Source organism: Ursus americanus, chromosome 5 (assembly GCF_024610735.1).
Source record: "Ursus americanus isolate L20-20 chromosome 5, mUrsAme1.1.p, whole genome shotgun sequence".
NCBI classification, from domain to species: Eukaryota; Metazoa; Chordata; class Mammalia; order Carnivora; family Ursidae; genus Ursus; species Ursus americanus.
This window is the reverse complement of record NC_142131.1, coordinates 57,777,216-57,795,069: the sequence shown is the minus strand read 5'-3', so window position 1 is coordinate 57,795,069 and position 17,854 is coordinate 57,777,216. Positions and strand designations below refer to the sequence as shown.

The 17,854-nt window shown below is 46.8% G+C and overlaps 1 protein-coding gene across 2 annotated transcripts; it reads left to right on the top strand.

Moving 5' to 3' along the window:
• Nucleotides 1–747: 747 nt before the first annotated feature.
• TXNDC15 (thioredoxin domain containing 15) lies at nt 748–16,345 on the top strand. Of its 2 annotated transcripts, none has more exons than XM_045794659.2 (5): nt 748–1,210; nt 8,515–9,002; nt 10,544–10,707; nt 14,033–14,163; nt 15,638–16,345. In XM_045794659.2, exons 1-5 carry the CDS (start codon nt 1,144–1,146, stop codon nt 15,832–15,834), a joined length of 1,047 nt encoding a protein of 348 aa, XP_045650615.2. In that variant the 5' UTR covers nt 748–1,143; the 3' UTR covers nt 15,835–16,345. The 2 variants fall into 2 exon arrangements, with proteins under 2 accessions (XP_045650615.2, XP_087718383.1); XM_087862257.1 differs by having other exon boundaries at nt 884–1,210; nt 8,480–9,002.
• The last annotated feature ends 1,509 nt before the right edge of the window (nt 16,346–17,854 follow it).

Below are 17,854 nucleotides of genomic sequence, written 5' to 3'. Positions count from 1 at the left end.
GGAAGAAACTGAACTTAAGAAAAGTCACACAATTTGCTGACCGACCATATACTCCTATAAATATTGGAGTTGGGATTCACCATAGGGCCAAAAAAAGCCTAGGTTCCTCTTCACGTTGCTGTAACCACCAATGGGTTGATGTAAAGATCTCTGTAATCTATGTCTGTTTTCAACCTCTTTAAGTTTGAAAGCATCACTCTCTACTGATGTAGCCTGCTGGCTGCTGGCAACTTGCTGTATCGATTTTCGGAGGCCCTTTCCCTTAACTGCGACCGGGAAGCTCCTTCTTTTCATCTCGGAGCATTGTCTCTGAGGTCGCTCCTCCCCCGCCCCCGCCCAGCTCTGGAATGCTGAGCCCTGTCGCTCTGCCGCACACCTCCCCTCCCCTCCACATCCAGGCCTTCCTCCTACGCAGTTTCCCGGCTGTTTGCTAGAGGTGGCCCAGCCTCCTCCTGGACCGGGTCTTGGCGGGTGGGGAAGGTGGATCAGGGAGCGGGAGATTGCCCTGCAGGTGGGTTAGTTAAAACCAACCACCAAACAAAAACTGCCCGCCCTGAGTTTGCAAGAGGTACGGTTAGGGTGAGCAGACACAGCAAATACAATTACAGGACCAAGTTACATCTGAAAATCCGTATGTTTATTGGAGTTAAAACAAAACAACTATTCGTGGCTTCTGTGAAATTCAAATTTAACTGAGCACCCTGTATTTCACCTGGCTACCGTAGGTAGGGGAACAGGGGTAAGGCAGGAAATTCGGGGCGCTCGGAGGAGGAGGCTTCCGGGCCTTTTGGGCCTCGGAATGAAGCGCCCCAGCCAGCACGCGAAGAAAGAGGGCCGCTGGCCTCTGTTGGAACCCCGTCCAGGGCCTGGGGGTCAGGAAAGTTCGAGGCGACCCGAGGTACCTGGCTCGCGGTACCTGAACAGCAGCGAATCCCAAAGACCAGAGGCCAGAGGCAGGCCGCCCGACTCCAAGATGGCGCCAGCGGCCGCTGCCAGCTTCCAAGATGGCGGCACGGGATCGCGATCGCGATCGCGGCTCCCCTCCCCCCAGGCCTCCGGGAGGCCGGGAGCGCGACGCGCGTAGCCGTGCGCCGGTTGCCCTGCGGCCCGGGTGGTGGTCCCGGCCGCTTCCAGCCCCGCGCCATGCGGCTCCTCGGCTGGTGGCAGGTCCTGCTATGGGTGCTGGGGCCTCCAGCCCGCGGCCTAGAGGGTGAGTGCGGGCTGGGGCCGTGGCCAGGGGCGGCAGGCGGCGGCGAGTGAAATGATAGTGCGCGGTGGGGGTCTAGCGGCGGCGAGTGAAATGATAGTGCGCGGTGGGGGTCTAGCGGCGGCGAGTGAAATGATAGCGCGCGGTGGGGGTCTACTCGGACGACGCTCTTTCACCAGCGCAGGGGCCCTCCGCTCTTCCTGGCGCTGGCCGGCGAGTCCAGCCCCGCGTCGTCCCGACCTCTTTCTGCCTGTGTGGCCCCGAGTGGCGGTCGGCGCTGGCGGAGAGCCCGTCCAGGCCCCCGCAGCAGGCGTCAGTGGGTCGGGAGTGACAGTGCATTAGCGCCTACTGAGGCGTAGCCTTTATTACGAATGATAAAAATCGTAACGAACAGCCGACATTTACGGTGCCCTTACGCGGAGGTAGGAACCGTGCCTTATCGCAGTTAGCCCTCGCACCCACCGTAGGAGAGTGGCTGCACGAGTATCTCCACGTACCAGGAGGAGGCGCGGAGTTCGGAGAGTCGAGTCTGCCCTTCGGGTCGTGGCAGAGCCCGTCTTTCTGCCTGCAGAGCCCACGTTTCATTTGGCACCTTGATGGCTCACTTTTTAAAGAAGGCCGCTCTTGCTCAGGTTGCCTTTAGGAAGGGCAGATGAGAAAAACAGAGGAGACTCCCCGGGTAACCCGCACGCTCTCCGGGGCGTCCTCGGGCCGGGGGTGGGGTGTGGTGGGGTGTGTGTGTGTGTGTGTGTGTGTGTGTGTGTGTGTGTGTGGTGGGGGGCAACTACCCTTGGCCGCTCGGCTGGGGCCGGGGGTGGGGCCTTATCCTCAGGGCTGCGTCACCCCACTCCTCACAGTTTGTCGAAGTCTAGACTTTCGGCCTTGCTTGTCATTCACTACCGGGATAGGCAGGTTTTTGCTTTCCGTGAGGTGGCCTGGAAGGAGGCAGGGCCGCTGAGCGGGAGGAAGGGGAGGAAGAGGAGCACAGTTACCTTGGTGAGAGCGCTGGTTCTGTGCCCGGTGCTGATGCTTTATGAGCATCATCTTATTTAAGCTCCACGTGCTTATGAAGTAGATGTTGCTCTGGTTCCCGGTTTACAGATGGGTAAACCGAGACTCAGTGTCAGTAAGTGTTCTGCCAGGGTCTCCAACAGCCAGAAGTTGAGGAGCCGAGATTCAGGCCCATGCCTGCCTGCTTCACAGTCAAACCTGTGGACTTCATTTCTCTGTCACTGCGTTTTAACCACCAGCTTCAGAGAGGGGACAGCATGTGCTGGATAGCTTTTGTTTGTTCCCCAGAACGTTCTCTAGCCTCGTCCACCCTGCGCTGTGCCCCCAGTGGCTGTCCTGTATGGCCTAACAACTGGCTGTCTTGCCTTCTGGCTTCGTGTGGGTTGGAATAAGGGAGCCCGAGGTGAGGATATTGATTCTCTCAGCTTCCTCCCTTAGGGATTATCATGGGTTGGCTTTGTCCTTCCATGGAAAGTCACAGCTTCTAGAAGGGTGAGCACACTGTTCCAAGGTTCTGTGACTTGCTGCTTCTGAGCTTTCAAAGTCTATGAGTGGTAACTGGCTCCCTCGCTGCTGTTACTGGCCCTGAAGCTTCTTATCATTGCTTTTGGTTTCTCTGACATCCAGCCCATGTGTTGGTGGCCCCTGTACTAATCTCTCCTCACATTGCCCACGTTGAGTGTGCTGTTTCCAGGCAGAATCTTGGTGATTCAGGGGACTGACTTATTGTTGTAGTCAGGGTGATGTGAGCCCCCCTAGCAGTCTGGGCCATGAGCACGCAGACCTGAAGATAACACCAGACATAGGGTGGGCCGTTCGTCGTCATGGCGAGGCCGCGAATGGGGTGACAGCAGAGGGACTTTCACCACCTGGGTCCTTTTTAGGGTGGCTGAAAATCCGAGGCTTTTTGGTCTGTAGTGGGCGCCACTGGCAGATGAGCACCTGGAGGTAGCTGTGTTGTCCAGGTGTCCTGGCTTCAACACCCCCATGCCTGTCTTCACTAGGCAGTCAACTGGCAGATTTTACTGAGCACCCATCACATGTCATATGCTCTGCTGGACACTTGAAGTACAGTGGTGAGCCAGGTAGAGAAACAGGTCCGCCCTCCTATCTGTTGGAGGACAGGCATTAAATGACTACAAATAAGTAAATTCCAGCAGTGGAAAATGCTTCAGGGAGAGTCCCAGGGTATTATTGGATGCTGTTATGGGAGACCTCTCAGGTCGGAGGGTCAGGGGGGTGAAGTTCACCTTACAGAGGTGAAGTTTAGGGTAAGATCTGAACGATGAGTCAGATTAGCTAGCAAGAGAGCCAGTGGAGGGCTTTCCTGGCAGAGAAACAGCCCTCGGGACAGCACTGAGGTAGGTGGAAGAGATCTGGAGTGTTCAGGGACCGAGATGTCTGGTGGAACTCTTTGTGTGGACAGAGGCTGGTATCGCTGCCACAGAAGCCATTGTGAAAAACCTGCGGCCGGTAGAGAGCCTTCTGAGCAAAACTGGGAGGGTGTGAAGGATCTGACGTAGGCTAGGGCTCCCTGGCAGCGTTGGCACGGTGCCCCCACCCTTGTTCTCCAGATATCTTCCTTGCTGCCAGTGATGCAGTGATTGTCATTTTTGTGTGGCTCACACTGTAGTCCCTGTGTTGAGGTTAAGAAGCAGTCTCTTTTAAAAAGCACGTGACGCTGCAAGGGTTCAGCAACTCTCACACGGTACGTCATTTCCGTCTTGGTATGGAATAATTCACAGTTTCCTCTCTTCCCAATACTTAAGCGAGAACACTGGTATCTGAGGGCATAAGAATTTTTTGGTTCGTAATATGTACTGTCTACTTAACTCTTTCACAGGAGGGAAAAAATAACCCTCCTGAACTGAAAATACCAACTCTATGCATCACTCAGACTCCCTTTAGATTTTTTGCAAGGGACATCTATGCATTTTTATGAGGGTCATCAGAGAGCCAGGTTGTAATTTCTGACCTGATTTTTTTTCTCCTGAGGTTCTTTCAGGATCTTGGCATTCTCTGTGTACTTATGAGACCTGAGATGTTGGTTAGGTTCAGAGAGAGCAGATGTCTGTGGAGCTGGGGCGTTTGGGAGGAGGGTTGGCCCCCCTACATGACACCCTTTGTTCTCCAGACGTTTCACCCCTCTGGCTTCATTTCCTGCTCTGTTTCGTGGCCGCCCCAGCAAACGTGTTTTTCTTCTGATTATATAAGCGGTACATGCTCATCACCCAGAGGCTACAGAAAGACTGTCATTGTGATCCCACTGCCACCAAATTCGCAGAGCTCCCTGTGCAGACACCCAGAGCCTTCTCTGAGTCACAGTCACATAGAAGTGCGACTTTCTCCAGTCAAGGACACACCTTGCTGCTCAAGCCCTGTTCTCTGCCCTGTCTAACCTCTCTTGTTCCCTCGCCCTCCTCGCCCACTTTCCCATCAACTTGATATAGCCTTAAACTTCTCCTCTGTCCTAAAAGTCGAAACAGAAACCTCCTTGGCCCATTATCACCTACCCTGGCTTTCTTGTCCCCTTCATAGCTACACTTTCAGAAAGATTGTGTCTAATTATCAATGTACTTACTGTGTCTTGGGCTTTCCATTCTTCTGTGTGGATCCATATTTCTTCCATCTGGTATCATTTTTCTTTGGCCTGGAGGAGTTCCTTTAAGATTCTCGTTCTGGGTGTTTGTTCGTGATGAATTCCTTCAGCTTTTAATATTTCTGAAAAATTATTTATTTTCCCTTCATTTTTGAAAGATTTTTTTCTTTGGTATAGAATTTTAGGTTTAGAGTTTTTTCCTTTCAGTACTTTAAGGATGCTACTCTTCTTGCTTGCATCGTTTACAGTAGGGAATCTGCTGTCATCTTTACCTTTCTTCCCCCGTACCTAGCATGTCTTTTTTCTCTGGCTGCTTTTAACATTTTTGTCTTCGTCATTGGTTTTGAGCAATTTGATTATGATAATATCTTGGTGTAGTTCATTGAAATTGGGGTTTGCTGAACTGCTTGGATCTATGAATTTATGGTTTTCATCAAGTTTGTGCAGTTTTTGGTTATTATTAATTCAAATACTTTTTCTGCCCACACCCCTCTTCTCCCCCCTCCTTTCTGGGTATTCTCATGATCTGTATGTTAGGCCACTTGAAACTGTCCCACAGCTCACTGATTCTCTTAATTTCTCTGGATTCTTGTTTTCATTGTGTGTGTGATTTTGGATAGGTTCTGTTGCTATGCTTTCAAATTCACTAGTCTTTTCTTCTGCAATGCCTCATCTGCCATTAATCCCACCCAGTGCAGTTTTCATTTTAAATGTTGTAGTTTTCGTTGCCAGAGTACAATTTGGGTCTTTTAAAAAAATAGAATTATGATTGACATGTAACATTATATTAGTTTCTGGTGTACAACGTAATGATTAATGTTTGTGTATAATTGCAAAATGATCACCACAGTAAGTCTAGTTAGCATCTGACACCATGCATAGTTAAAAGATTTTTTTTTTCTTGTCAGGAGAACTTTTAAGGTTTACTCTCAGCAACTTTAAAATATGCGAGGCAGTCTTATTAACTAGAGTCATCATGCTGTACCTTACGTTCCCATGACTTATTTTGTAACTGGAAGTTTGTACTTTCTGACCATCTTCACCCATTTATTTCACCCCTCCCCCCACCAATACCTTTGGCAACCACCAGTCTGTTCTCTGTATCTATGAGCTATTAATTAATTAATTAATTAACTTTTAAAGATTCCACATGTGAAAGTATATGGTATTTGTCTTTCTGAGATTTATCTCGCTTAGCATAATGGTCCCTCCATGTTGTTGCAAATGGCAAGGTTTCCTCTTTTTGTGACTTATTATATCGTGTGTATAGATTCTATGTTCTTTACCCATTCAGCCTCTGGTAGACACTTAGGTTGCTTCCGTGGCTTTTGTAAATAAGGCTGCAGTGAACATGGGGTGCATATATTTTTTCAAATTAGTGTTTTTGTTCCACCCAGAAGTGGAATTGCTGGATCATATGGTAATTATAGTTTTAATTTTTTGAGGAACCCCCATACTGTTTTCCACAATAGCTGCACCAATTTACGTTCCTTCCAAGAGTGTCCAAGTGTTTCCTTTTCTCTCCACATCCTCACCAGCACTTGTTATTTCTTGTCTTTTTGATAATAGCTAATCTGACAGGTGTGAGGTGAGGTCTCCGTGGTTTTGATTTGCATTTTGATATGGGTCTTTTATATCTTATGTCTCTATATCTGCTTAACTTTCCGAACATGTGCAATAGAGTTATAATCACTGTTTTAATAGCCTCATCTCCTAATTCTGACATCTGCAAGCTGTGGGTCAGTTTTAATTGGTTAATTACTGTTCTCATTATTGATCATATTTTCCTGCTTTTTTGCATGCCTGGTAACTTTGGATTTGATGCCAGACATAAATTTGACCTTGTTGAGTGCTGGATATTTTAGTATTTCTCTAAATATTCATGAGTTTTGTTCTAGGTTACAGTTAAGTTAGCTGAGCATGGTTTGATCTTTGCCTTTAAGGTTTGCTGGACGGGAGCAGAGCTATATTTACTGTAGGATTGAGTTTGCTCCACTGCTTTTGTGTAGTCTCCCCAGTGCTCCGTGAGTCGTGAGGTTTTCCAGTCTAGCTGGTGGAAACAGGTACTCTTCCCAGCTCTCTGTGAGTGTTGGGTTCTGTTGCCTCTGATCCTTTTGGGCAGCTCTTTGCCTAGCTTTGGGAAGGAACTCACGTGTAAATGCTGACCAGTGTACTCGACGGGGTCTCTCTGCAGGTCTCTGGAGTCCTCTCTCTGCAGCTTGCCCATCTCTACTATTCTGTCCCACAAACTCTAGCTTTCTTGGTCTCTCTAAACCCTGAGTACCATCTCCTCAACTTGGAGAGCGCTGGGCTCTGCCTGCTTCCTTCCCTTTTCCTGATCTATGGCATGCACTCCCTCAGGTGGTAAGCTGGAACACTTCTAGGGCTCTCCTGTGTTCTTCCTGTTTTCAGGGATCCCTGTCCTTCCTTGCCTGCTAACTAGTCTCCTGAAACTGGTTCATATTTTTGGCCTTTTTTGGGTTGTTTCACTAGGGAGGGTAAATCTGGTCCCTCTTACTCCAACTTAGCCAGAAGCAGAATTCTCAGAGAATGTTTTTGAATTGCTGAATGAATCTGCACAGCTCTGTGGGGATATTCTTTGAGACCTTATACAAATGTGCATACCTTAGGGAGCTCCCAGACCCCCCCCCCCCAACTTTAAAGCCAGTTGGGTTTTCACACTTCGGTGACATGCCGTTGGCATGGCAGAGGCCATTACGTGGCTGGTGGTTTCCCAGCCACATGGCAAGCTTGTCTGAGTGCATCGGGCTCATTGGTTTCCCCCAGTCAGTGCCTGGCACTGAGGCTGGCAGCTCTTGTTGAGTTGATGGGAGTTGGAGGGCAGGAGTCACTGTTACAGAGATGAATGGAGATTGCTCAGTGAATATATGACGCTTCCCCAGACTCTTCCCTTACCTGAGCTTTTTACCCAAGCCCCATCTAGTGGCTCCAAAAGCGTGAGGAAGGTCCTCCTTTGCCCTGCTGCTGCCCAGGCCCTGGGGGGTGCGCCTCCCGGCACTCCCACAGGCAGCAGGCAGGAGAGCAGGCGCTGGCTGGAGAGGCCACCTCATGCAGGAGCGGCTGTATGGAGTGTTCTCGGACTGTGAGGCACAGCAGTCCCCGAGGTCACAGGGAGGGGAAGGCCCGATCTGGAGTAGCAGCCAGAAGACTTCGCTTAGAGACCTGGCTCTGCTGCGTCCTAGCTTGTGTGCTGTTGGGCATTACACTGCCTCTCTGGGCCTCAGCTTGGTCCTCCGTTACGCGGGGATGGTAGCCCTTGTCCTGCCCGGCTCACAGGGCTCTTATGTGTGCAAGGATGCTTTGCCATAGTAGAATCCTCTATAAAGGCATCATTATTTTTGGATATTCTCATCAAACAAATGAAAGTGTTTGTGTTGTATTTTCTTAATTGGATGTCTGCACGGGAATGTTTTTGCTTATAATCCACACGGCACGCAGCAGGTATCCCATGAAGGTATGTATTTGTCCACTTTGTATTTGACAGTCATCATCTGGTACTTCCTGGTGACCTTCTTCATGATCTGGAGAATGGCGGGTGGCCCTCCGATAGCTTCTTGGGAAGGTTACCTTTTTTCCCCTTAGGGGAAAATGTCTAATTTGAGGGGAACTGTAATTCTTTGGGCTTTTCATGTACTTGGAAGTGACTTAGGACTGCGAACATGCTGGCGTGTTGTAGTTGCAGAGGAAAGTGGTCACTTGCCGTCGGAGGAGCGGCCTGCTCGCGCTCTGCAGGCGGGAGCCGTGTCTGCGAGTGAAGAGGAGCCGTTGCGTGGCCCTGGGGGCCAGGACAAGTCAGCAGGAGAGGCCGGCACGGTGCTGGGGCTGGACGCTGATGGCGACCACGTGGTGATGCTGTCCGTGATCCCCGGGGAGACCGAGGACAAGCTGAGTCCCGAGCCCAGCGGCGGCACCTGTGGGGCCCGAGGGGAGGAGGACTCGCGGTGCAGCCTCCGAGAGCACCTCTTCTCTCTGGACGGCTCTGGGGCCAGCTTCCAGGACAGGGAGGAGGAGTATTACTCAGAGCCAGAAGTGGCCGAGTCCGACCCGGTCCCACCCGAGGACTCCAATAACACGGAAAGTCTGAAATCCCCCAAGGTGAACTGCGAGGAGAGAAATGTGACGGGCTTAGAGAACTTCACTCTGAAAATTTTAAATATGTCACAGGTAAGAAAGAATGGTTTAGTACTTTTCTCCTTTTCTGCATATTGATTTTACGATTTAATCCTTTTATCAACTTTCAGATGGAAGGTCAGAGTCTTTATCATTTTGTAAGTGGGACAGCACTTAATGGCTGCATCACTGAAAACTGACTTGGCTCTCCGTGATGTTCGTAGGGAGAGGAGGCGCTAGACCTAGTGTCAATTATGCTTTTTAGGCGGCTTGAGCCTGGTGACCCTCTGGGTCCTCCCTCCACCAAGCCTCACGATGAAAATCCCAGGGGACAGGGCCGCCTCAGTCGGTTAAGCGTGACTCTTGGTTTCCACTGAGGTTGTGACCTCAAGGTCGTGAGATGGAGCTCTCCATCAGGCTCTGCACTCAGCACGGAGTCTGTTTGAGATTCTTCCTCTCCCTCTGCCCCTCCCCCCGCTCTCATGCTCTCTCGCTCTCGCAAATAAATAAATAAATCTTAAAAAAAAAAAATATCCTGGTGGACAGATAGTCACTTGGCATCAGAATCCTAACATTTTTCTTCTTCCAAATGAGGTATTTACTACAGAGGCAAGTTAAAAATATCTGAATTACTAAGATTGTGATCTAGCATTGTTTAGACTGGTGGTACCCCTGGGAAGCATGTATTATTAATGAAAAATTTCTTTCCTTCAAAGAGTTTGACTCCAGTGTTTTCTCCGGAGTGATAGCTGAGACAGTTGGCCCCAACCTAGCCATGCTTTTCCAGCCCATTGGATAAATGATAATGCTGAAGAGAACACTGGGATAATGACTGGCTGTTTCTGTGGAATTGTTAAGCTAGGTAGCAGGATGAGTTCAGGCTGCTTATGTAATACGAGAAGAAATCCTAGCTCGGCACACCGTGACTGCTTATTTTAAATGAGGGTCTGTGGTACGTTGAGTGTCCGTAGCCCCTCCACGTGCAGGGGTCAGTGCTGGCCTCACAGCCTCCCCTCAGTGCCCGGTGAACACTGCCTCAGCTCTACAGCACTGTTTCTAGGCTGTCACACACTTGACCAGGAGAGAGCAGTTTCAGCAGCCTGAGTTAGGGTGGTGGCAGGGATGGTGCGCCCTTGAATTGAACTAGCCTTTGGCCAAATGCACTGATTGGACTGCTTATAGATTTGGGTCTGCTGAGTTGATGGTTGGGGCCTGAGATCTCAGTGCTTTAATAATGCCGTTAGAGTGTGTGAGAGGCACAGGTGAGAGGTTGGGACAATGGCCTGTGCCTTGTGTGTACTTAGTATTTGAATTGATGCATTATGAAAAATACTAAAATGCTTTATAGTACTATCAAGAAAATTTACAGGAAAGTTTACGATTTGTTATTTGATAATACTTTTCTGCTGATTCATGCATTCCTATGGTTCAAAACCCAAAAGGTTCTTAAGGAGCTACCCTACAGTCTCCCTTCTGTCTGTGTCCCTGCCTCCTCTCCGTGGAGGCAGCAGTGTTTCCAATTTCTTGGGCATCCTTCCAGAAAAATTTATACGAACATTTACTGCTGACTTTAACACTTGTTTCTTTTACCACAGGACCTTATGGATTTTCTAAACCCAAACGGTAGTGACTGCACGCTCGTCCTGTTTTACACCCCATGGTGCCGATTTTCTGCCAGTTTGGCCCCTCATTTTAATTCTCTGCCCCGGGCATTTCCAGCTCTTCATTTTTTGGCACTGGATGCATCTCAGCACAGCAGGTATGTTCCCTGAGTGGAGCTTACGGGTCATCCTTCTGGATGATGCTTGCAGTTCTTTGGAGGTTGCCATCAGTTAAGTTCGAAGCCAAGGAGGTCGGTGTGAGCCTGAAAGCTGGACTAGTGGGAGGGGTAGGCAAGGGTGAGTGGTGAGGGTGGTCACACTCCTCAGGGAGCTGAGGCCTCTCTTTCTGGAGGCCCCTGAAGAGGGGACTGTTCTCTGAAGGGTGGAATTTCTCTCTCTCTATTTTGATGTTAATTGCATCTATTGTTTATTGAGGGCTTAGCATGTGCTAGATACTGGGGAAAGCACTTTTCATTTTGCATGTCATTTTGTCCTCAAAACAGGTGTAGTGGGTATGTACTGTAAGTTTTCCCCCATTCTGCACAGAAGTAAGTAACTAGCCCTAGGTTGCATTATATAAACGAATGAGTTGCTATGACTGAGTTAATAATTTTTTTAAAATTTAAATTCAGTTTAGTTAACATATAGTGTATTATTAGTTTCAGGGGTAGAATTTAGTGATTCATCAGTTGCACATAGCACCCAGTGCTCATTCAATCACGTGCGCTCACCCAGTTACCCCATCCCTCCACCCCCTGCCCCTCCAGCAACCCTCAGTTTGTTCCCTAGAGTTAAGAGTCTCTTATGGTTTGCCTCCCTCTCTGTTTTTATCTTATTTTGTTTTTCCTTCCCTTCCCCTGTGTTCATCTGTTTTGTTTCTTAAATTCCACATGTGAGTGAAATCATGTGGTATCTGTCTTTCTCTGGCCGACTTCGCCTAACACCCTCTAGTTCCATCCATGTCGTTGCACATGGTAAGATTTCATTCTTATTGATTGCTGGGTAATATTCCATTGTATATATATCTGTACCACATCTTTATCCATTCATCTTTTTTTTTTTTTTTAAGATTTTATTTATTTATTCGACAGAGATAGAGACAGCCAGCGAGAGAGGGAACACAAGCAGGGGGAGTGGGAGAGGAAGAAGCAGGCTCATAGCGGAGGAGCCTGATGTGGGGCTCGATCCCATAACGCTGGGATCACGCCCTGAGCCGAAGGCAGACGCTTAACGACTGCACCACCCAGGCGCCCCAATCCATTCATCTGTTGATGGCACATCTGGGCTCTTTCCATAGTTTGGCTATTGTGGACATTGCTGCTCTAAACCCTGGGGTATAGGTGCCCCTTCCAATCACTGTGTTTGTATCCTTTGGATAAATACCTAGTAGTGCAAATGCTGGGTCGTAGGGTAGCTCTGTTTTTAACTTTCTGAGGAACCTCCACACTGTTTTCCAGAGGGGCTGCACCAGTTTGCATTCAGGGTGGAATTTGAAGCTGGCTCCACCTGATGGCAGTGGAGGGGCCAGAGGACTCTTCAGAGTCTCGGCCAGCCTGAATTAGCAAAATTAGTGTCACAAGTGGGACCCTCCTGAGACTCACCCACAGTTTAGGTTTCCACCCCTGGCAGCCCAACGCAGCACCCTGTTGTGTGTCTGCTCAGGATTTCTTTCTTTTCCTCCTTTCCCTCCCCTCTTTCTTCTTTCTTGTTCACATTTATTCTTGCATGCGTGTTCCTTAGTGGACAGACAGTAAATTAATTTAATGAATTAATTTAGGCCCTTAAAATGACATTTACTTTTGTTTTATATTATTCAGTGGGCTCTTGTCTTTTTTAGATGTTAAGTGAGCTGAGCTACAAAGAGCTTTGTTCACATGTTCTGTATTTCCCCCGGTGCTGTGACCGCGTCTGGGTTATAAAGCATGTCCCTCTCCTCCACATCACATGCCCCGTAGGGCATGGGAGGCTGTATGTGAATCAGTTTGGAAAGTCTTGAAGATGGTCAAGTTGGTAAAAATGGAGTTGAGTAAAGCTTTTTCGAGTAAAAAAAAATTTTTTTAAAGATTTATATATTTATTTGAGAGAGAGGTGGGGGGAACCGAGTGAGCGGGGAGAGGGGGAGAGAGCATGGAGCCTGACGCGGGGCTTGATCCCATGAGCCTGAGATCACAACCTGAGCTGAAACCAAGAGTTGAATGCTTAACCCACTGAGCCACCCAGGTGCCCCTCGAGTTAAAATTTTGAGTAAAACATTGCACTCCACTGATATTCAGTGTGTGTAATGTAACTGCCAATATTTACGTAAATTTGTTTAGGGAGAAAGAAATCGCAGCAAATTAGTAATTCTCACAAGGGCTTCAGGGAAATATCTGCGTGGCCTGGTCCAAGGGAGCAGGCTGATGGGAAGTCTAGTCTAGGTTAGTGTCAGACTTCGACTGGGCCTTCCCCTGCCCCCAAGCCAGCAGGGCTGGCTCCCAGCCCCAGCTTAGTACTCTGGGTTTGGGCTTCTGTTCCCTGGTGGCTTTAATCATCTGCTTTGTTCAGTCATCTCCATGCATCCTTCTCAGTGCCTGCTCTGGTGCCTTAATCATGGAGAGTAGAAGATACTTATTCTTGTTATATGGCCTGCAACATGTGTTTGCCTCATCTGTTTACATGTAAGTGACAACATGTTTACAAAAGAAAAAAAATCCTGATTATCCAATACTATCATCTTACTAACAGGGGAAACTGAGGCTTAAAGATGTTAGATAGTCTGCCCGAAGCTCACACAGCTGGTTCAGTGACAGACCTGAGGCTTGAACCGCGCGTGTTTTGACTGCAGAGCTTATACCATGACTCTGTATTATGTAAAGGTGAGCCAGTCCCACTCAGATCATGTTACATCCTGCCCCGGTTGTGAACTTCCTGGTGTGTCTGCTAGACCGTAGATGCCCACATGCTGACTTACCAACTAATTGCTTGCCCTAAGTTGAATCTTAGTGTGAGGGACGGAGATGGGCATTCTGGAGAGTTTGAAATTTCTTCTGTCAAGTAAATTGACACAGTGTGCTTTGTCCATGAATTAGAATTTTCTGGTCTGATCTCTTTTGGCAGTTCACAACTTAAATGGCGGAATAACTAGGGGATGCCTGGCTGGCTCAGTCGTAGAGCACGCGACCCTTGATCTTGTAGTTGTGAGTTCTGGCCCCACGTTGGGGGTAGAGTTTACTTAAAAAAAAAAAAGAAAGGAGGAATAGCTGTGTCCAGGGTAGTTCCTTGTTGTAATAGAAAGCAACTGAGCAGAACAGGAATGCCCCCAACCTCAACCCATAAGGAAAAAAGTCAGAAATTGCTATAAGCATAGAATTTGCATATCAGAAACCTCTGTAGGTCACAGGAAAATGATGCTTTCTCATTTATTGCCATCCATTCTGATATGGCAACTGTGTGAGGAAACCCGCTGTTACTTCAGGTTGTCTGACTGACTGCTTTCTGTCACAGCCTTTCTACCAGGTTTGGCACTGTAGCTGTTCCTAACATCTTATTATTTCAAGGAGCTAAACCAATGGCTAGATTTAATCATACAGACCGAACACTGGAAACACTGAAAGTCTTCATTTTTAACCAGACAGGTATGTAGAAATCATATGCTCTAAGAAGGGGTTTTATTGCTGGAAGTATAGTGGGTTCCTGTCTGCTCTCCTTAAGTGAAGGGGTCAAGACTGGCGTTCAGATGTAAACCTTCTTTTCTAGTGAACTACTTGTGGTTCTGTTAAAAGTCTCTCAGTCAGTGGCAAGCTTGACACAAATAAGGATTATCGATACCTTTAAAAAACCAGCTTTATTATTCTAGAATTCACATACCATACACCTGTAGATAACTTTTTACATCCATTTTTCACTAAAGTGTGGTAGTTACACAAATGTGTGCATTATAATGGTGTGCTGGGTGATGAATTTTCACAAAATGAGCGCCTTGGGTCATCAGGACTCCGACCCAGAGACAATGTTACCAGCCCATCCCCTCAGCACTGTTACTGCTGCCTGTAAGGGTAACTACCACCTTGACTCCTAACACCATGGACTAGTGTGACCTGTTTTTGAACTTTATATTAATGGAGACATACATAATGGATTCCCTTGTATCTGGGTTATTTCAGTCACCGTTATGTTTGTGGGATTCACCTGCGTTGGTGCATATGGTTGCTTTTATTTTCTTCCTTTTTGTTGCTGTGTGGTATTCCATTTATTCATCCATATGCAGATGCTATTTTAATTCCTTAATATTTGCCAAAACAAGTGGCCTTACTTTTTATTCTGTAAAAGTTTGAACACTGAATATTGAAGAAATTCTCTTCTTTGATAAAGTTTGCTCCACAAAAGCTTTAATGCCTTAATTATGAGCACCCCACTTCTTTCTGAAGTATATTCACTGGAAATAAAAATGAGTTATAACATACCTTCCATATATATTAAGTTGCATCTAATTACTTATCTCTCACAGTAAAGAACAAAGAGCTGAGTTACCTCATAGGAGTGGAAGGGTTGTTCCCAGATAGTTAGCTATTCAAGTCTCACAGTACCAGACTCCCGATTGCCAATCAGGATATGGAGAGAGGGAGCCAATTTGCTCAATACTCTAAGAAAACCTAGAACCTAAAAGAAATCAAGAAGTCACAGCATCTTTGGTAATCTCTGATCTCAGTGGTGGTTAGTTCTAACAATTTTTTCAGTAAATTATTTAAAAGCATTTTGAATTTAGTGTTCCTTCACCTGTGAAAACATTCTGTAGACTCCTGAGAGTAGCTTTACCAGTCTCAAAGAGAACAAAAGACAACTCTTATCATGCCCGAAGACCCTTCTGAGTTCACAGAAATTCTAATGTTTAGGCTTTGAACAGCTGAATGGGTTCCTGTTCCTTTGATGTGGTGGGAGAAAGGCAAGTTACAAATTACACTAACAGGCAAGTGAAACCCATCCCAGATATACTAGTGTGGTGTTTATTTTAAGACTGCATATCTTTTTGCATACCATGCAGAACTCTTCAGAAAGATCTTTAGCGGGTGTGTTTTCTATCTGATTTGAAACAGCTGATTTCTCTTTCAGGTATAGAAGCCAAGAAAAATGTGGTGGTAACTCAAGCTGACCAAATAGGCCCTCTTCCCAGCACTTTGATAAAAAGTGTGGACTGGCTGCTTGTATTTTCCTTATTCTTTCTGATTAGTTTTATTATGTATGCTACCATTCGAACTGAGAGCATTCGGTGGCTCATTCCAGGACAAGAGCAGGAACACGCGGAATAGTGATGGACTGCAAGGAGAAGTCGGAACGAGGAATTTCAGAAATTAATGCTGCACTTTCTTACATTTTCTCCAGTAAAGTGTAGACTTACACCTTTAGTTAGATTAAAAGAATCATGCATTTGTTGAACTGCTGAATGTGTTAAAAAATTATAAATTGGTGTTTTAATTAGTACCGCAAAAAGCAAATGAACATATTCAATAGAACTCACCATTCTTGTTTTTACTAATCCAGTATTTAAGGGAGTAATCCAGTTTCAAATGGGAGCTGTGTTCAGGTGGAATAGTGGGTAGAGTGACAGTTGGCTTCATAGAAGGAAGAAATAGGACTTTTCACATTTTAGTTTTAGAAGAGTCTTGATTCCGTGTATGTCTAAGAAGGTTGGTTTCTGTTCATTTGCCATTTTTCTCTCAGAGTCTGTAAGCAGGAAAGTGTTCTGTTGTGGAAGAAGTACTAAAATTCATAAGTGTGACCTTCTGAGTAACTGATGGGAAAATAAAAGAGTCAAGTACTCTGGTGTTTGTGATCTCGAATTTCACCGGAAGGATCTGAAGTGGTTTAAGTCGTTTCTGGATAGGACAGATGTTAGGAGAAAGTAAATATTATCATCGAACTAAAGCTTATTTATGATCAGTTCTAGGCCAAAGCATAACTCAAGTTTTAGTCAGTTACCTAACCAACATGCACTGATTCAGCCTTAACATGTTCTTAGCACTGTGCCAGCTTCAGTGAGAGCCGAAAGAAATACGTAACACCGTTCTTGCCCACAAGTTGATTCTAGTCTAGTTTAGGACACAGGTAGAAAAGAGACAACGTGTAATTTATATCAACTTTTTGAAAAGCTGTTTCTAAAAGATCCCTTAAACTCAGATATAAGACATCTGACCACCTAATGAGAAATAACCTTTAGTGATGGTGTCCAGTGTTTCCGATAGAGTAGTTCACTTCATAACGCACCCTAAATTCTATGGAAATAGAACCTTAGTTGAGTCACCTTCTCAGAATGTTATGTTGGGCAGGACTTTACAACTTCATGTTGTGGACAGCTATGGCCGGGGTGGTCACTGGCAGGAAGGGACGGTGGTTCAGAATGGTACTATTATTATTTTCACTTACAAATGAGCAAACTGAGGTATGGAGAGAATTTCCCTCGTCTTCCCCCTTTGTTTCCCATAGACTCCTACGTAACATAGCTATCATTTAGCACCTTGGTTTTGTTGTTGTTTTGTTTTGCTTAACAAATGATAAATATTTCACTGTTGCCAATAGATTTCCTAACTGTAACTACATAATAGGTCTTTGAGTAGGTTCCGCATTACTTACTTAACCTTTTTTTTTTTTAAATTTATGGTTGTATATAGTCTCATTTCCTGGGGGCACACTCCCAGATGAGAAGTTATCTTATCAAAGATACAGGCATATTCATGCCTTTGATATGTAATGGGTGTGGAGGACGAGGAAAGGCTCCTAGGACGGCCAACAGATCATGGCTTTGCTTCTAATACTTACTTAGCTGAGACAAGCTACCTGGTGTTCCCTAGAGGGGAGGTTCAAGTGTAGAGAGGATCAGTTGGAAAGCACTGGTGCTGAGGGAATGGGAAATAGAAGGAGGCAGGAAGGAAGGTCCAAGGGCAGCTAAACCACCCCAAGCCAAGCAAGGCGTCTGTGCCGCAGAACCGTCTGTGCACTGGCACCAACGCCAGGGATGGGGCGGGCGGGGATTCAGCTGCATGGAAGACAGCAAAGATCATCAGAATGCCAGTCATCAGGGACAGAAGTCCAAACACTTCTGCTCGCTCCTGCTTAGTATCAGTTGCCAAGGAAAACACAACACGTAATAGTCACGCAGTGGATGGAACAGCATTTGTACTCACAGAAGAGACACAGCAATATCAGCTCCAGGAATGTGCACTGGGCCCTCACAGCTAGTGGATCCTCCCCAACAGCCAAAGGCCCGAGTGCGCCACTGGTGTCTCAGCAAAGCTCCTCCTGACCCACTGGAGTCTCCTGACCCACTGGAGT